Below are 20,730 nucleotides of genomic sequence, written 5' to 3' on the forward strand. Positions count from 1 at the left end.
CATTCTTGGTGAAGAAGTTAAAAGAAGACCAGTATTTGTTGAGCGTAGGTTTCTACTTGAGTCTTTTAAAAAGAAGTGTGTCTTTCATCCATTCTGTTTTGTTATTATAAAGTGCTTTATGAATCAAAGTTAGTGTTTTATATGTTATTCTGTGAGGGATTGGTAACCAATATAGTTGAAGAATTGGAGTGATGTGTTCAGATCTTTTGCAGTTGGAAAGAGATCTGGCTGCTGCATTCTGTAGAAGTTGCAAAGGTTTTATGGTTGATGTTGGAAGACCTAGGAGAATTACATTGCAGTAATCTAATTTTGAGAATATTATGGCTTGTAGAGCTGTTCTATAATCATCGAAGTGTAGAAAAGATTTGATTCTTTTTAATATTTGTAGCTTAAATAATCCTTCTTTTATTGTATTACTAATATGCTTCTTTAAGTTAATTTCATTATCAATTATGACTCCCAAATCTTTTGTATTAAGGATAAAATTTTTATCTGTAGGGTAGTTGATGAGTTGAGAATCAAGTATAGGTGAATTTTTGTTGTATATATACAAAATTTCAGTTTTATTGTTGTTAAGGGAGAGAGCCATTTTTATTAAGAGATGTATTGATTTGAGGTGAGTGTTCCAGGTGCTCATTGTGTTATCCAAATTGTCGTTGATTGGGAGTAAAATGTGGACATCATCAGCATAGATGATGTAAATTAATCTGAGATTTGTAAGGAGTTTGCTTAGAGGTAAAAGGTAGATGTTAAAAAGTGTTGATGATAATGAAGATCCTTGTGGTACACCATGTGGGAGAGGCATTTGTCTAGATTCAGTATTATTTGCTCTAACAAAATATGATCTATTAGATAAGTAGGATGTGAACCAGTTGAGAGTGTTGTCGCAGAGACCAATTTCTCTTAATCTGTTTAAGAGGATGAGGTGATTGACAGTATCAAAGGCTGCAGATATATCTAGTAATATGAGGATAAATTTTTGGCCATTATCAAAACCTTTAATGATTGTGTCAGTAAGAGATAATAGAAGTGTTTCGGTACTGAGGGTGCTTCTATATCCATGTTGGGCTGAGGAGAGTACATTATTTTTTCTAAATGGTCTGAAAGTTGTTGGTTTATCATTTTTTCTAATATTTTAGTTATAAAAGGGAGATTGGAAATGGGTCTATAATTTGTGATATTGGACTGATCAAGTTGAGGTTTTTTAAGAGTTGGCTTAATAACTGCACATTTTAATTTATCTGGAAAAAAACATCTTCTTCAAGAGAAATATTTACTATGTCAGCAATTGGTCTAGCAATGATATTAGAAACTAATTTGAGCATTTTTATTGGTAGAGCATCAATAGGGTGTGAAGCTGGATTCATTTTCTGTATAATTTTTTGAATTTCAGTGGACGATGTGTTTTCAAATTGTGACGATCTATTATTAGATATATCTGGGATGCTTGTAGTCAAGTCATCTATAGGTGGGATTTTTGCAATAATATTTAGGAATTGTCTTTAAAGAAGTTGGCAAAATCATCACATTTGATCAATTTGTTATTTGTATTTGCAAGAGTATTTTCAAGTTCAGTGAGGTCTTTAATATAAGCAAAAGCTTCTCTAGGGTTAAACTGATAATTATGTATTTTTTCAGCATAGAAATCTTTTTTAGCCTTATTATCTGTTTTATAAATGTATAAAATGGTTTTATATTTATCTTTTAAATGATTAGTGGGATTTTTTTCTCCATTTTTTTTCAGTTGATCTTAAAATATTTTTGATATTACAGAGATTTTGGGTGTACCAAGGAACTTTGTATTTTGGATTTATTTTAATAGTTTGCTTTTTTGACTGCTGCAGCACACTGAACTGACGATTTCAATGTGTTATCCACTATGACGCCTAGATCTCTTTCTTGGGTTGTAGCACCTAGTATTGACCCCAACATTGTATAACTATAGCATGGGTTATTTTTCCCTAATTGCATCACCTTGCACTTATCAACATTAAATTTCATCTGCCATTTGGATGCCCAATTTTCCAGTCTCACAAGGTCTTCCTGCAATTTATCACAATCTGCTTGTGATTTAACTACTCTGAACAATTTTGTGTCATCGGCAAATTTGATTATCTCACTCGTCGTATTTCTTTCCAGATCATTAATAAATATATTGAAAAGTAAGGGTGCCAATACAGATCCCTGAGGCACTCCATTGCCCACTCCCTTCCACTGATAAAATTGTCCATTTAATCCTACTCTCTGTTTCCTGTCTTTTAGCCAGTTTGCAATCCATGAAAGGACATCGCCACCTATCCCATGACTTTTTACTTTTCCTAGAAGCCTCTCATGAGGAACTTTGTCAAATGCCTTCTGAAAATCCAAGTATACTACATCTACCGGTTCACCTTTATCCACATGTTTATTAACTCCTTCGAAAAAGTGAAGCAGATTTGTGAGGCAAGACTTGCCTTGGGTAAAGCCATGCTGACTTTGTTCCATTAAACCATGTCTTTCTATATGTTCTGTGATTTTGATGTTTAGAACACTTTCCACTATTTTTCCTGGCACTGAAGTCAGGCTAACCGGTCTGTAGTTTCCCGGATCGCCCCTGGAGCCCTTTTTAAATATTGGGGTTACATTTGCTATCCCTCCAGTCTTCAGGTACAATGGATGATTTTAATGATAGGTTACAAATTTTTACTAATAGGTCTGAAATTTCATTTTTTAGTTCCTTCAGAACTCTGGGGTGTATACCATCCGGTCCAGGTGATTTACTACAGTTGTCAATCAGGTCTACCACATCTTCTAGGTTCACAGTGATTTGATTCAGTCCATCTGAATCATTACCCATGAAAACCTTCTCCAGTACGGGTACCTCCCCAACATCCTCTTCAGTAAACACCGAAGCAAAGAAATCATTTAATATTTCCGTGATGGCCTTATCTTCTCTAAGTGCTCCTTTAACCCCTCGATCATCTAACAGTCCAACTGACTCCCTCACAGGCTTTCTGCTTCAGATATATTTTTAAAAGTTTTTACTGTGAGTTTTTGCCTCTACGGCCAACTTCTTTTCAAATTCTCTCTTAGCTTGTCTTATCAATGTCTTACATTTAACTTGCCAACATTTATGCTTTATCCTATTTTCTTCTGTTGGATCCTTCTTCCAATTTTTGAATGAAGATCTTTTAGCTAAAATAGCTTCTTTCACCTCCCCTTTTAACCATGCCGGTAATCGTTTTGCCTTCTTTCCACCTTTCTTAATGTGTGGAATACATCTGGACTGTGCTTCTAGAATGGTATTTTTTAACAATGACCACGCCTCTTGGACATTTTTTACTCTTGTAGCTGCTCCTTTCAGTTTTTTACTAACAATTTTTCTCATTTTATCAAAGTTTCCCTTTTGAAAGTTTAGCACGAGAGCCGTGGATTTGCACACTGTTCCTCTTCCAGTCATTAAATCAAATTTGATCATATTATGATCACTATTGCCAAGCGACCCCACCACCGTTACCTCTCTCACCAAGTCCTGTGCTCCATTGAGAATTAGGTCTAAAATTGTAGCTTTAAATTTGTAGCTAATAAGATTGGTAGAGTGCAATTTCGAGAGGATGATGTATATTTATATTGTGGAATTTGAATTTACATTTTTTTAGGGTTAAAAATAAAAGACCACTCCCTTTCTTTTTTTACCTGGGCAGTGAGTGGGAATCATAAAGTGTCTTTGGTAGTTGTTTAATTAGAGCAATGTCTGAATCTTTTAACCAGGATTCTGTTATGCAACATATTTCTGGGCGGTTATCAATAAGAAGGTCACCTGGAGCGCAAACAAAAGTAGGCTATTCGCGCTCGTTTTAAAATCCGCCCCATTATTATAATAATGATATGCTAGCATCTAATATGCCTTTCATACAAGCATTACTCACCTTGTCGGCCTTGAGAATGTGAGATGTCTAGTTCTTCAACCCCTCTCACTGCTATCTCTGAAATGGTATTGAAAGCCAATCATTCAGCTTGGGTGAATGTATCTGGCTTCAAGGCATCTCAGCTCTCATTCTGGCTTCCTTCTCTTTGACCTTGCCATGGAGGTCTCTCCACATGTGACTTAAGTCTTGCATACTCCTGTTATTGTGGAAGAGAGCATTCAGTCAATTGTGGATTTTCTCCTAGATCTGCTCTTTCTGATAGGATCTTACTTTCCTGGACTCCTTTCCATAGAAGATGTGCTGGACTTTCATGACCTCCTTCACACGAAGGTACATTTCCCATGACTGGAAGTTAGGCTTCCTAAGCAGGTCTTTCAGACATGATGCAGTTAGGAAGAAAGGCTTTGAGATCTGCTCTTAAATACCCACATTCTCACATAAAATGACATAAATACACATATAAAGGGGCAGTTTTTATGCATATTCAACATATGCATCAACTTTTATATAATATATAGTACATTTTCACACAGAACCTATACATGAGTATATTCACTCCAGATCATCAGGAATGGGCAGTAGTGGTCTTGGGTTTATTCTCATTGTATTCAATGGATGCAAAACCAGGTCCAGCATGGCATGTCCCTGAATGCCTGGAGCCAGCTGCTAACCCCGGTCCATAAGCTTAATATTGTGTGTAAGGAAAGCAAGACATGTGTGGAAGATGAGTTAATTATCTGAAGCCTTATATTTTCTATTATTGGATTTAGATTGGTTTTTTTTTATCTATAACATCAGAGAGAGAGAGATCCTTCATTCACTTACAAACTTTCTCTTTGGCTAGTATATGGGTCCTGTGTATTACAAGACATCTATGTGTTAGTGTCAACTGGTTCTCGTTAGTAATCTCTATCCTACATTTTCCATTTAGCGCAATTTAGGTGTGGATGGGAAGCAGCTGAGGGAAATGACAGTACCAATTGTGTTTCAGATGATTGCTCTCAATCTCTGAAAACTTACTTTATCTGGATCCTTCTAAATTATAAGTGTTTCTGGTGGGTGAGGAGATGAGGTAATGGAAACAACAAGGAATCCCTGATAGCACATAACTGGGAGCTTTAATGTGAAAACCTTCAAATACTCCTTTAGCCTACATGTCTAATAGAAGACAGAGACTCAGGGGACACCTTCATTGGCATGTAGATCTTTTAGAGATATAAGAGTGGGCATGGTGATGCATGAATTTGCAGCTGGATGCTGGGAGCCTTGAGGAGCTAAGTTAGCACCTACCGGGGTGTAAAGCCAGTATAAGAAGGGAAAATGTGAGCATGAGTCCTATAGTAACATCAGACACCTGTAGTAGGGTAGGCCTTCATCTCAATGTGATAAGACAGATTTTTTTCCCTTTGACTTTAATTGACCACCAGCTTTTGGAAGATTGAGGTAAATGATTAGAACTAGATGCAGACAGCTTCTGGTGAAAAGAGCTCCTGTATGCATATCTATATGACACTTCTCCTCTGCTAGAAGGTTTGCTGTTGGTGAAAGGGCCACTAAATGTGTGCTCCTTGTCTCCCCATGCAGCGCTATTTGTAGTGAAGAAGCATACAAGATGTTTCCTTCTATAGACTATACCTGTGTTTGTGACTTGACAGCATTTACATCTCTGGCACTTTCAGGACATAAGAGGTAAATGATGACTTACAGCTTGGATGTGTTGTGCCCATTACAGCAGTCATTCAAGGAAGCTAATAATAAAATGCAGACCCAATAACCAGAAATTAAACAGAGGCAGCTGTAAGGGTAGACTTATTTATTTATTTATTTATTTAAGGTTTTTATATACCGGCAATCATGAGAACATATCTTGCTGGTTTACATGAAACGGGAGTGCATTAAATACATCAAACTAGAACTGAGGTGACCGAAGGTACAGTTACAATTAACAAGGGTAGCAAAACTTGGTGAAGAGGAAGAAATAGGAAAGAATAAACTGGTTAAACGATATACAAGTCAAATTACAAGTTATGTGCAAATGGCATGATTAATGGCTGAATGTTTTAGAGGAGTCCTTGGATTGTGTCCTTGGATTGTGTCATTAAATTGTGTCATTAAATTGTGTCTGGGAAAGCTTGCTTGAATAACCAAGTCTTAAGTCTTAATAACCAAGTCTTAAGACTTAATAACCAAGTCTTAAGTAGATGAGTGGAGGATAGAGATAAGATGTCAGAACTGCAAGCTACATGTATGCCAGTGTGTGGATGAGATAGTGAATGCTGTAGGCTGTCCTGAAAGGGGTTAAACTCTGGGAGGATAGAGTCCTTAGCATGCATAAGAAAAAAAGACACACACAGAATATAAGTTTAAATTTAACTTTTTTTTTAGAAAACTTTAATACAAATTTAAAACCATGTACAATTATACAAATAAAATGGGGGTAGGGGTAGTGAAAGAGAGAAATGGCCCTGGAGCTTCTGGAGACAATATGATTGCCGGTATATAAAAACCTTAAATAAATAAATAAATAAATAAAATATCCTGAGATGTCTAGGATGCTGGGGGTTGTGACAGTTACTTCATGCCTAACAGCTCAAGATCAGTCATGAAACCCTTTTGAGCCTGAACAAGGTGTTCCACCATCTCTACCAGCCTCCCAAAGTCGGCTCACAAGCCACGGATATCCTCCCTTATTCTCTATAGTGCTTCCATGATAGCTGCTACAGCCTGGGCTTCTGGGCTAGGAGTATGTGCTCCAGCCACAGATCCTGCATCTGCAGCCATAGGGTGGGTGCAGTTCTGAATCTGGTGGAAGCTGCCCAGTGACTTGCTCACCTCCCTCACCCAGCAATGGCTGGGCAGCCTCAGTACCAGCATCCAGAGGTACAGTAGCAAAACAGGGAGGAGACCCTACTGGGATGCAAAGCCTCCTCAGGCCTGGGGCTGTCAGTAGGGGAGATGCAGCTGCAATTTCCCCTGCAAGTCCTGTGGTGGTGATGACTGTATGTCTCCTGCAGTGGGAACAGCTGCCACTGTAGCAGGAAGGGCTGGGCACTTTTCTCCTCCTCCACTGAGCTGGTGGGTTTCTGTGAACAGAGACAAAGGTTTGTGCCAAGTCATCTGCTAGCATGCTTTGCTGCAGCATAAAGAGCATTCCATGTGCTTTGGGGGTGGAAGAGGTTACAAGGCCATATATAGATTCTAAACGTTCGCAGATATACATAGCCTTCTGAACAGTGGTCCTTTAAAGCAGCAATTCTCAACTGGTGTGTCGTGACACATGGCAGGTGTGTCGTGTTCTATCTGCAGCTGGCGGGGCCGAAGACCTGAAGATCGGTGCTGCTGCTGTTATGCTGCTGCATAGTTGGTAGATCCTTGGGCCAAGATGAGGTTGTTGCTTTCTGTAGGAGGGCTTCCCACAGACCCTCATCGTCGGAAGACGGACACTGGAGATGGAGACCCAACCAGACCTTCACCTGTACCAGCCCTCGTTCCCTGCAGGTTGAGACCTTGGGTGCCGGGGCCGGCAGGACTTAAGAGCAGATCTCCGGACGAAGGCGGTTCTGAATACGGGAGGCGAAAGCAGAGTCGAGCGTACCAGCGGTCAAGGCCGGCTGCGGGCAGGAGGATCCAAAGACGGGCCAGAGGTCAGGGCAGGCAGCAGGCGAGGCAGAATCCAGGAACGAGCCAAGTCAAAACCAGAGAAGCAAGCTGAGGGTACGAGGGAGCAGGAAGACTCGGAGGCAGGAGCTGGAACATGGAGACAGGAGCTGGGACACATGGAGGCAGGAACTAGAACACACGAAGACAGAGCAGGAACACAGAGCAACCAGTAACTCAGGTGAGTGGGACCTGTTGATGAAGCAAAGTTTGGGCAGCAGGAGCTGCCTTACGTAGTGCTGGGGTTGAGAATTGCATCCAGGACCGCTGGAGGCCTTTCCTGCCACGACCCCTTTAAATTGGGGGCGGAGCCATGTGCACGGCTTGGCAGGAGCAGGGGCCGACAGTTCGGCGGCGGCATTGTTACTGCCAGAGACCAGGCCGGTGGGGCTGAAGATCAGAGCTGCTGGCTACTACCGTCCAAGACCAGGCCAGTGAAACAAAACATCGGAGCCACTGGCCGCTGCCGACCAAGACCAGGTTGGCGGGGCCGAAGAAGAGCTGTTCAGCTGGGGGCCAGTTTGAGTGTGTTTGTGAGACAGGAAGAATGCTTGTGTGTGTGTGTGTGGTGTATATGTGAGACAGGGAGGCTGTTTGTGTGTGTGTTTGGTGTGTATGTGAGACAGGGAGGGTGCTTCTGTGTGTGTTTGTGCGAGATAGAGATGGAGCATGTTTCTGGCTGGCTGTGGCTGTGAGAGAGAAAGGGGACATGAGTGTGATTGAGCCTGTTTGTGAAATAGAGAGAACATGGTGTGTGATTGAGAGCTTGTGTGTAAGTGAAATAGAGAGAGCATGTGTGTGATTGAAAGTCTGTAAGTAAGAGAGAGAGAGAGAGCATTGTGTGATTGAGGGAGACTGGTCAGAGTGGTGACTTGTGTATGTGTGAGAAAGACTGATCAGAGAGATGACTGGTATGTGTGTGTTTGTGTGTGTATGAGAGAGAGAGAGAGACTGGTCGGGGAGATGATTGGTATGTGAGAGACAGAAACTGGTCCTGAAGGTATGACTAGTGTGGGTGTGTGTTTGCGAAGGAGAGAGAGAGAGAAGAGACTGGTTGTGGTCCCTAAGAAAGAGGACCATGAGGGTAGATTCAGCAACTACTGCTTCTGGTGTGGCCTCCAGGGAAAAGCAGTAGGAGAACTGCTGGAGAGGGTAAGTAAAGGTAGCTTAAATTCATTTTTCTTGATTGACTGCCATTTTAATTATTGGGTATTATATGATTTGTCTGCTGATATGAAATATTTTATTGGGTTTGGAAAATTTTAAATAATTTTTAAGGGTTTTTAATTGTTAGATGTTCTGTTCATCAGCTTTTTTGAAACATTTATTCATATAGTTTTACAATTATTTCTGTGTGGAAATCTATAACAGCTTGGCTTTTTATGTTTTCCTAACTGGAGGTGTATTGGTGTTTAGGGCCTGGTTTAATATTTGTAGTGTTGCCTTTTTATAGGTAGGGTTATTCTATTTGAGTGCATGCCATAAGGCAGGTATAACTTTGTACGGATTAATTTGCGTGCATTATTGCAGATCCTGGTACTATGTTAGGTGCTTTATTTCTGTTTCCATTTCTCCGGTATTGTACTGCATGCAGAGTGGCTTTTTTGGGTTTCCATTCCAATTTCTGTCTCCATATTTCTAATTTGTGGTCTTTCTGTACTTGGTGAAGGTCGATCATATATGTAGGCTAGTAAAATACCTCACCAACGGGCCGATACAGTACAGTGCGCTCCGACAGAGTGCACTGTTAACCCGCCATTGGACGCACATTTTCGACGCGCTAGCATTACCCCTTATTCAGTAAGGGGCCGAAAACGTGCGTCCAATCCCCCGAACCTAATAGCGCCCGCAACATGCAAATGCATGTTGATGGCCCTATTAGGTATTCCCGCGCGATTCAGAAAACAAAATGTGCAGCCAAGCTGCACATTTTGCTTTCAGAAATTAGCGCCTATCCAAAGGTAGGCGCTAATTTCTTCAGGCACTGGGAAAGTGCACAGAAAAGCAGTAAAAACTGCTTTTCTGTGCACCCTCCGACTTAATATCATGGCGATATTAAGTTGGAGGTCCCGAAGGGTAAAAAAAAGTGAAAAAAAAAAATTTGAAGTCGGCCCGCGGCTGTCGGGTCGAAAACAGGACACTCAATTTTGCCGGCTTCCGGTTTCCGAGCCCCTGGCTGTCAGCGGGCTCAAGAACCGACGCCAGCAAAATTGAGCGTCGGCTGTCAAACCCGCTGACAGCCACCATTCCGGTCCAAAAGGAGGCGCTAGGGACGCACTAGTGTCCCTAGCGCCTCCTTTTGCCTGTTTTACCGCCGGGCCTCATTTAAATACAGAATCGCGCGCACAGGAGAGTGGCCTGTGCGCGCGCCGGGAGAGCGGACATTCGCCCGCTCTCCTGCGGACTTTACTGTATCGGCCCGCTTATTTGTTGGGGTTTCTCAATAGGACATGCATTGGTGGTGAACTGCTGTCTTTTTATAAGCAGGGCTATTGCGCCTGGTTGTAGAGGGAGTCTGTGTTGCTGTTATTGAGATAACACCAGAATATCTTTTTTCTATGGTGAGTTGTATGGGGAATGTTTGAGTTCTGCTTTATACCCATTACTGAGGGTCAGGGGTGGAGGAGGGGTTAGCCTTGTGACTGTCATGTGTTCAGGGTGTCACGCATGTGGTAACTATCTATCAGGTGTGTCCCGACAAAAAAAAAGGTTGAGAACCACTACTTTAAAACATGGTGCCTAGCTAGCGATAAGGCCTTGGAGGTCATCCCTATGGCAGCAAGGTATTCCTTGGATTCCAAACCATTAACTGCCATGAGCTGCCACAAGTCAATGAGTCCTTGCTGGAAGGAAGACAGTGACAACCATAGGTATGGATATAAGGAGTAGGTTCTAACATTCTTCTAACTTTGATAGTAGGCCTGTGAGTGCATTATAAGTACTGCATCATGTCAGTGATGTCCATGACTATGGGACTTTATAAAGCATACTTTAAGATTCATGAGGGATTCTAGCATCTAAAGACAGGGTCTTGTTGTTTGGCCTGTGACGGAAACAAGAAATAGACTGACCAGGTAGACATGTTCCTATTGGTCATTTAGGAAACTTACTTCTGACTTCCTCCTGCCTGCCATGCAACAGTCTAGCTACTACCCCTCTTTGTGGTGCAGCTACTGGGCCTTCTTTTTGAGGTTCTTAATCTTGGCAGAGAAAAAGTAATACAAAATATTTTAGTTCAGTATTTCTAGTTTGAGACCTCATTCCTATTTTATTTTTTTCCCTAAAAACCCTGACCCTGTTTTCTTGCCTCGCTGTTTAGCGTATGTCCCACCCAGCACCCCCACCCCCTTACACCCCCCCCCCCTTTCCTAAGTCCAAAAAGTACTTCTATTGAAAGGCCTGGGCAGGGCCTCTGTGCAGGGCCTGGTTGTTTCTTTATATCCCCCAGATGGGGAAGAACTGGTCCTCACTTTCAATCACCAGGGATGCCAGTCTGGCAATGTCCTTGGTGGTAAAATTAGACTGCCTTACTGGGAGAGCCATTTTGGAATGTGCCACTCCATCAATACCAGATGTTCACGTATGAAAATGTACACACATACAAAAGTTTCCAAGTAAACTGTGAGCATACAGAAAAGTATGTACTGTATTGTGCAGACCTATATGCGTGCAAGGCTGCATGGAGTAGTTTGAAAGTTTCTTTATAAAATGCATATTCCACCATATCTTGGCAATGCTGTCTGATGCAAAGTACATCATTATAATCATAGTTTGTTACTAAAACATAAAATAAACAATCACAATATCATAAAATATAACATAAAATCCAAAAAAGTAGACATTACATAATTCTCTGCAGTACACTTTTAAAAGAAAACAAGTTATCCTCTTAATGATCATCTCTACTAAGCTCTGTCTGAGAAATAGATGTTGCTCTGACAATGGCTACTATCAAGTTATATCTACCTAAGCCAGAGTTATGAAATCTAATAATGCCAATATCTGTTATTGATTTCTGAATGCTAAGCATGCTGCATTTTTTTGTTTTTAGATTTTCACACTGGGATATATGGCAAAGGTTTATACTTTTCGTCAAATGCTTCCGTAGCCTGCAAATTCTCACCGGTAAGCTTGATACCACCAGTCTAGGGGTACAAGAAATGTGTCATAAAAAATATACATACAAACAAATTAAAAAGTAAACCACCTTTGAGTCATTCATGAAGAATGTGATATATGTGAACTTTATTTCTGTAAGTACATTTCGAAAAAAATTCTCTGCAAATCAGTAATAATTATAGCTGTTGCACCTTTATCCTTCAAATGTGATCCAAAATACAGATTATCACAATCTTGTCAAGTGACACACTGTACAATGAGCCCAATATTCACCACACTATCTCAGGGGCGGGGCAGGGGCATTTCTGAACGATACCATTTATCCAGCTACTGCTCTAGTAAGCATTTTTCCCCATAGTCATAAAATGGGAGAAAATCTGGGGATGGTAACTTTTAAACAGCCGCGCAGGGGCACATGTATGCACAAATGCCAGCTCACGTCCAGACACACGGCCATTTTATAAAATATGCGCATATAGGATGTTATAAAATAGGCTGAATGCACATACATGTGCACACAATTTTTTATAGACACACACATGCATGCACAAATGCCTCCTCTACAGCGTAAGTGGGAGGAATTTTATAAGGGACCTGCACCAACGCCATACAGTGTTTCCCTGTTCATTCAGTTTAGGGATAGCACTTCCAAATCCCCCTAATTTATTAGCCTCCCTTTCCCTCTGTTAGCCACAACCCTTAAAATCCAGCTGACTAGCCTAAATATTTTTGGTTTTGTACTTATATACCATCCATAGCAGTTGTAAAGTTATGCAGCAGGGGACCCTGGCACGTGCCTGTGCATGTAAGTATGTATGTGCACATATCTTGGCCTTCCCCACATGCCCATGCCCCGCCCAGACCATGCCTCTTCCTTTTTTCTGAACTTTTGACTTGTACACATACTAGGAGGTACACGCGTACAAGGGCACCTTTTAAAATCCATGCAGTGCGCACTAGCTCCACTGATGCATGTATATCCCAGCTTTGGCGTGCGTAGGACTTTTAAAATTCACATAGTACACGTTCATTTAGCTGATTCAGCATAGAAACACATATAAGTATTAGAAATTCTAAGACTAGACTTGAACACCTAAGTACTGGCAGAGAACAAAAGAACCTAGATTCTGCATAAAGTCACTCCCACAGAACAAAGAAAAAAGCAAAGATCAAGTATAAATTGTAAGCATTTCAGTCCATATAGTATATGATGTTTGTGGCAAAGGATAATTTCTGCAGTCAGTGTGTGTATAGTTCTTTTAGTAGGATTCACTGCTGATGGCAGAGCAAAATCTCTTAGCTCCTTATTAGATTAGATGCATGTTTATGAATTCAAGCCTAAATAAAAGTACAACAAATCAAATTAAACAATAAGAAAATGCCATCATGTCATGTACTCCCTGTATCTAATTTGCATAATAATCTCACATTATTTCAAAACATCATGCAATGGTCCAAACCACAAACATAAATACTCAGACATTACATTAAAACATATATTTCACAGAACTGACTACATAATGCATACATTCATTCATTCCACATTCTCAGTATTACACATTTAACACATGACAGACAATTGACAAACTTTTGAACTCAAAAATTAAAAAATTAAAAAATACTTTAAAAAGATTTAAAAGAATTGGATCGATCCACAAAAGAAAACAAAATCAGGATTAAAATTAAAATAGATCTATTAAAAAAATAAAAAGGAATCAAACTGGAAAAAATCACACTGGAAAAAACTGTAACCATCATCTCCCATGGGACAGAGACAGATGTGCTTTGTTCCTTCGTACCCTGGAAAGAAATCTAGCATATGACAATTAATATAATGATTAAAATTAAACTTAAAAAATGACATTACGGTTTCCTTAAAATGCAACATTGTGGTATACCTTAATTCAGCACACAGCCATCATAAAGCTACTTTCCTGTCTATAGCCTTTCACCTCTAGGAGGCGCTGTCCCCTATGATAAGAGCTACTTCCATTTACAAATCTAAAACTTTATTCCTTTACTATGAACTCCTAACTCACTTTCTAAAAGAAGAAACCTGAAACAGACAACTTTGTGTTTATTTAATATGCTTCATCAAATTCCTACTAACAGATCCTGTAAATACCCTAAATAAGAGTACGGATCATTTCCAGAAGCACAAACATATCAGCTGGGAGCTGTTATACCAGGGAGCAATTAATTCCCTACTGTGCCCAACCTTGGGCACTCATTCATATGCATTAGCCAAGACCTGCAACTGTATGTGAGGGATTTCCCTGTTTTATTTTGTTGTTGTTTCCATCTATTTCTCCTTTCGGATATGTATACCTGAGCTCCCATCAAAGTAAAAAAACCCAACCATTCCCTCTTCCAAAAGTTAGCATCTAGTGAGGTATAAGCAAAACTGAGAACTATCTATCATCATTAGAATATAACATTAATGCTGTAATTAACAAATACTACAGCATTGAGTTCATGCATATTAGTGCCTTCTGTTTGTTTCTGACCTCCCCGGGGGAGGGCTCTGACTCGGGCCATCGCGCCCTCGCGGCCTCCGGCGCTGCCCGTTGTGGGGGAAGCCGTCCTGCTTCCCCCCAGCGGCGTCTCCCCTCCGCAGGAGAAATCCAAAATGGCCACCGCCATGCTTCAGCTCGAGGCCACACCCCCCTCCACAGAATTAAAGGGACCCATCCCTCTAAATGCTCTCACCTGTTCTCTATCAGCCAGGGCAGAGGAAGTATAAAAGGCAACTTCCTCTGCTCATCCAATGACTTGGCAAAATCCTTCCTCGCTGTCTAGTCTGCTCGCTTCGGTGAGTTCCCTGCGCTTGAACTCCGGTTCCTGTTCTGTCTTGGTGTTCCTGGTTCCTGACTTCGGCTTGGCTTACGGTGATTCTCTGGTTCCTGACTTCAGATTGGCTTACGGTGATTCTCTGGTTCCTGACTTTGGATTGGCTTACGGTGATTCTCTGGTTCCTGACTTTGGATTGGCAAGTGGTGATTCTCTGGTGCACGACTTCGGACTGGTGAGCGACGACCCTCTGGCACTCGACCTAGGACACCTTCAAGACTCCGTCTCCAAGGGCCCACCTAAGTCCCAGCGGCCCGGGTCCCTACGGGCTCCTCCTGGGGGGACCGCGGGCTTCCAGGGCGAAGCTCCAGTTGGCCTTTGCACCGTTGCTCTGACCTCCCTAGGTCCACCTAAGTCCCAGCGGTCAGGTCCCTACGGGCTCCTCCCGGGGCGACCGCAGACCACCAGTGGTGAAGACACAGTGCCTTATCTCGTCTCTTCATCGCCTCCGTGTTTGCCTCAGTCTCCAGTGCCAAGAGTCAGCTTGTCCTGCCTCCTGTTCTGCCTCGCAACCCGACGAGAGAACCTATGGACCCCCCGAAAGGTATACCATCCTCTCGCCGGCCAAGGGTCCACATGCCTGTACATAACACTCTGGATATTTTGCCATAGGCCTACAAGCTGGTCTGCTACTCTCTTATTTATTTGCAGCATGCAGCTCTTCACTGGAGTACAAGGCACCTCATCTTCTTCTCTACCATAGAAGCTACTCTTTTCCAAGTGTCTGCCTTCCTCTTCATCTACAGCTTTTTGCATGACTTCTGGAGTGTGGATTCCTGTATAGGGGCTTGGGTTCCTTCTCTTCTTTAACAGAGCCTGAGTGTATTCTTCTTCAGTAGCCATACCCTTCTCATCTTCCTAGTTAGTACTAAACTCTACTGGCTCCTCCTCTTCATCCTGACTCTCTTCCTCAGGTTTTCCTACAGAACTTATGGATGCTGCTGAGCCATTCCATGGCCACTGGATCCGGACCCATGGGATCATATTCAGTGTCTTCCCTTGAAAAAAGGTGAAGTGTACAAATTGTCACTACAGATTCATTCTATCTGGCCTTTTATTTTCACACTCACTAGACCTTCCTTATTGGCATAGGGGTAGATTTTTAAAAAGAGCGCGATCACGTACTTTTGTTCGCGCAGCAGGCGCAAACAAAAGTACGCTGGATTTTATAAGATATGCGCATAGCCGCGCGTATCTTATAAAATCCTGGATCGGCGCGTGCAAGGCTGCCGATTTTGGGCAGCCTGCGCGCGCCGAGCCACGCAGCCTGCCTCCGTTCCCTCCGAGGCCGCTCCGAAATCGGAGCGGCCTCGGAGGGAACTTTCTTTCGCCCTCCCCTCACCTTCCCCTCCCTTCCCCTACCTAACCCACCCCCCCCCGCGGCCCTATCTAAACCCCCCCCCTTACCTTTGTCCCTCGATTTACGCCTGCTAGAAACAGACGTAAATCTACGCGCGCCGTCATCCGACCCGGGGGCTGGTCCGGAGGCCTCGACCACGCCCCCGGGCCGGCACCACACCCCCGATCCCGCCCCCGAAACGCCACATCCCGCCCCCGAAACGCCACATCATTCGGCCCTGCCCCCGACATGCCCCCTTAAAAAACCCCCGGGACTTACACGCGTCCTGGGGCTCTGCGCGCGCCGGCGGCCTATGCAAAATAGGCGCACCGGCGCGAGCAGGGCATTTAAAATCCGCCCGATAGAGAACAGCTCAATAGATCCCAGTCTACAACCTCAGCTACTCAAAAAATGTATAATTTAGCATTCTCTTGGATGTCAAAGTTTTCATTATGCACTCTTTATTGTCCTACCAGCATGGGCAGAAAGTGGACTAGCAGCTAGGTATAGGTATTGACTGCAGGCTCTCTCTGTCTTTTGAACCATTAAATATCTCAAAAAAGGACATATGTTTATTTATGTATTTTTAGACAAATTATTATAATTATGATATGCAAGCGCCTTATATGCCTTTCATTCAAACACTGCTCATCTAGTTGGCCTTCAGAATGTGAGATGTACAACTTTCCAACCCCTCTCGCAGCTGCCTCTGAAATGATGCCTATGGCCAACTATTCAGCTTGTTTAAATGGCTGGCAGGGCCCTCAACCCTCATTCTGGTTTGCTTCATCTTGATCTTGCATCGGAGGTCTCTCTACTTGTGATTTAGATCTTGCACACTCCTGTTATTGTGGAAGACACTATTCAGTCAATAGTGGATTTTGTTCCAGGTCTTCTCTTTCTGGTAGGATTCCAATTTCCTGGACTCCTTCCCATACAAAATGCACTGGACCCTCATTACCTCCTTAACAAGAAGGTACACTTCCCATGGCTGGAAGTTAGGCTTCCTAAGCAAGGCTCCTCGTCTTCCAGAAAGGGTGCAGTTAGGGTGTCAGGCTATGAGACTTGCACTTACATACCTGCATTCATGCATAAAAGCAATGTAAAATTGTAAATGCATATAGAAAGGGGCAGATTTTATGCATATGAAAGCTATGTGTAAACTTTTATAAAATAGCAAACTTTTGCAGAGAATCTGTTCACGTGTAAATGCACTGCTTATATACATGCACATGCCTAGAAAACAGTGATATATGACTATATTGTTGTGTGTGTGTGTGTGTGTGTGTGTGTGTGTGTGTGTGTTGTTGATCTTGTCTATGATAAGGTTACCAGATAGCTCCAGTTCATCAGGGACATGAAGATCTGGTCCTGGTTTTATCCCCATTGCTTTCAATGGAGCCATCTGGTAATTGCAGTCCATAAGCTAAATATTGAGTATAAGAAAGCAAAGCATGTGTGGCTGGCTGACTAATTATCAAGATCCTTATTAAGCAAGCCACTAAGTGGACAAGTTATCCGGCTAAATTTAGCCGGATAATTTGTCCCAAATATTCAGTGGGATAAACATCCCGTTGAATATCATCAATTAGTTATCTGGCTACCTTTGCTTAATGACCTGCTACAGGATCTACACCCCACTATTTTTTGCATCTCTGAAACTTGGCTGTATGATAAAGATAATGTTCTCTTAAACCAAATTTCCCACCATAATTATGAGGTTTTTCATTTTCTTAGTCCTAAATGAAAAGTTGGGGGCTTATTAATAATTTGTAAAAAAGAACTTAAACTAGTACTTTACAAACTAGTGATCAACCCTCCCTATGAAATGGCAATTCTAAAATCTCCTCAGCTAAACATAGGACTGGTCTATTGCCTTCCTTGTGCGCTACAAAAAGATTGGTCACATTTGATTGAATTATTTGCTAAGGTGTTTCCATCACCAGAAACTACCTTAATTGTTGGAGACTTTAACCTCCATGTAGATAAAGCACCAAAAACCACAGCTTGTGAAACATTTCTAGAGACAATGGAAGCTTTGAGATGGTCCCAATTTGTTTCCAAAGTTACTCATAAAGCGGGACATATTCTAGACCTAAAAATTTTGCCAATACTGGTAATTGTCTAATCAATACTTCTCACACAATATTGCCCTGGTTTGATCACCAATTAATTAAATCAGAAATTACCTTCCTCAACCCAACTCATAAAAGTAAAGATAATAATTGTACTTTTATCTTCAGGAAAAAGATAGATACGGAAGTACTTGCAGAAGCATTAGAAAAGAAACTCCTTGAAATATATTAAATTAATGCCCCCTCAGCATTTGATTTCTAGGATCAGATTATCAATGACATAGCTGAGAATCTTAGTCCTATCCAGACGAAAACTATTAATGAATAAAGGAATACCACTAAACAGACAAAGCCCTGGTACAATGATGATTTAAGACACACTAAACAGAACCTTAGAAAAGTAGAGAAACAATGGTGGAAATGCCCATCGTCTGAATCCCTAGGTAAATATAAATGTCTCCTAACAAAATACCACTGTTATGTTTTGTAAGAGTGTGAACCCTGGGCTGAGGTGAGAGGTGTCTCCGCCCACAGGGAGGAGCTCTGTGAGCCTCACTGTCGGTAGGCATGGTCTCAGTAGTCTCGGACACAGCTGTAAGGTAGAAACTTTATTATGCAGGAAGGAAAAGCAAAGCCTGCGGAGCGGGAGATGCAGTTAAAGTAAAGTTCTGAGCTGAGGGGTATACCCTCGAAGTGAAGATCTGGTAGTGGCCTGCAGAGCGGGGTACGCCAGAAAGTCTTTTCAGAAGTGTAGCAATACCTCAGACGTGCAGATCCGGTAGTGGCCTGCAGAGCGGGGTATGCCGAAGATGTCTGTTATGTATTGATGATGAGAAGGTAGTCTGAGGTGCAGGAACCCGGAAGAGGTGCCTCTAGATCAGAGCTTTCCAAAGTGTGTGTTGCCTGAGGTGTGCCGGTGTGTCGCGCAAGCCCGGTGCACGTGACACACCGGCAAGTGGGAGTCAATGCAGCCGCCGGTGGAGCTCATCCCACTGGCGGCTGAGCAGTGAAATACCGCTGTGCTGTGTGCCAGAGACACACAGCAGGAAGATTGGCATGGCCGTGGTGGAGCTCACCTCACCACGGCCCGAAGAAGAAAAAGGTCACGTCTATACGTGCAGATGCTCCTCCTCCTTCCTGCCCATGCGGCCCCGGAAGAAAAATGTTGCCGGAGCCGCTCGGGCAGAAAGGGGGAGGAGCATCAGCCGCGTGCAGAAGAGGAGCAGCAGCATTGTTGCAGCGGGCGAGAAGAGGAGGAGGCCCGATAGCAGGGTCCCCACCGCGGATCGGCCCGAGAAGATCAGGGCCGCTGCTGTCGCCGCCACGATCGGCCCGAGAAGATCAGGGCCGCTGCCATCGCCACGATCGGCTCGAGAAGATCAGGGCTGCTGCAGAGCCCATCCTGCAGCGACCCATGAAGAGGAGGCCCAGAAGTAAGAGAGAGGCTGAGGGCCCGTAGAGTGCGTGTATGAGGTGAGTTGAGCGATTGTGTGCGTGTATGAGGTGAGTTGAGCGATTGTGTGCGTGTATGAGGTGAGTTGAGAGATTGTGTGTGGGAGTGAGGACCTGAATGTTTGCAGAGACAGCATGTGAGAGAGCCTGTGTGTGAGAAAGAGAGAGAGCATGTGCCAGTGAGAGCCTGTGTGTATGAATGATTGTATGAGAGAGAGCATGTGCCAGTGAGAGCCTGTGTGTATGAATGATTGTGTGAGAGAGAGCATGTGCCAGTGAGAGCCTGTGCTTGAGCAAGACAGCATGTGGGAGTGTGAGAGAGAGCCTGGGTGTGTGAGAGTCAGACAGCATGTGCAAGAGAGAGACTGTGTATGAATGATTGCATGAGAGAGAGCATGTGACAGTGAGAGCCTGTGCTTGAGCAAGACAGCATGTGGGTGTGAGAGAGAGCCTGGATGTGTGAGAGTCAGACAGCATGTGCAAGAGAGAGACTGTATGAATGATTGTATGAGAGAGAGCCTGTGAGAGTGAGAGCCTGTGTGTGTGTGAGAGAGAGAAAGCATGTGAGAATGAGAACCTGACTGAATGTTTGAGGGAAGAAGATAGATGGAGAGACAAGAAATAGAAAAAAAGACAATATGAAAGGAATTGGCAAAAAAATAAGAAAGGGGAGGTGGAACAAAAAGCCTGTGACCACCTGATTAGAAAACTAAGATCAGACAGCAAAGGTAAAAAAAAAGAAATAAATTACTTTTTACTGATTGGCACATGTAATCTTTGGTAATGTGCAAGAGTAGCACTTTCTCTATGCTGATTTCACAATGTACGAGATCAACATGGAGGAAGTGGAAACCCACGGGGCCTGCACAGAGGAGGCAGCAGAATGGGCTTCAGTGCTAATAGCAGCAATCAGCGCCTCCCCAATAGCCATGCGGCATCAGTGACAGTGGCAGCAGAGGAATGAGAGAGGCTCCGAGGTTGCTGGCAAAAGAAAGAGAGGGGGTTTGCCTTTAGTGTGTGCCTGCCTGAGGGTGTGTCTGTGTATGAGAATGTATGGGTGTCTTCCTGGGGTTTGTATGTGTGAGAATAGGTGCCGGCCTGTGTGTGGTGTATGTGTGTGTGAGAATGAATTGGTGCCTGCCTGGGGGTCTATGTGTGTGAGAATGAATGTGTGCATGCCTGGGGGATGGTGAGTGAGTGGTGTGAAAATGAATGGAAGCCTGCCTGGAGGTCAGTTTCAGTGTGTGAGAATGACTGGGAGCTTGCCTGGGTGTGTGTGTTTGTGTGAGAATGTTTGGGAACTTGCCTGGGTGTGTGTGTTTATGTGTAT

At 43.0% G+C, this 20,730-nt stretch overlaps 1 protein-coding gene across 3 annotated transcripts in view; it reads left to right on the forward strand.

Annotated features, from left to right (window-relative positions):
- LOC115095247 overlaps nt 1-20,730 on the forward strand; it is a 392,965-nt gene that overhangs the window by 293,894 nt on the left and 78,341 nt on the right. For all 3 annotated transcript variants that reach the window (XR_003857731.1, XM_029608666.1, XM_029608667.1), the window contains one exon: nt 11,617-11,690. Coding sequence is in view for 2 of the 3 variants with exons in the window: in XM_029608666.1 (XP_029464526.1) it covers nt 11,617-11,690 (74 nt within the window). In the remaining variant the exon portion in view is untranslated. The remainder of the gene's footprint in view (nt 1-11,616; nt 11,691-20,730) is intronic.

This window comes from Rhinatrema bivittatum, chromosome 7, assembly GCF_901001135.1.
Source record: "Rhinatrema bivittatum chromosome 7, aRhiBiv1.1, whole genome shotgun sequence".
Classification (NCBI taxonomy): domain Eukaryota; kingdom Metazoa; phylum Chordata; class Amphibia; order Gymnophiona; family Rhinatrematidae; genus Rhinatrema; species Rhinatrema bivittatum.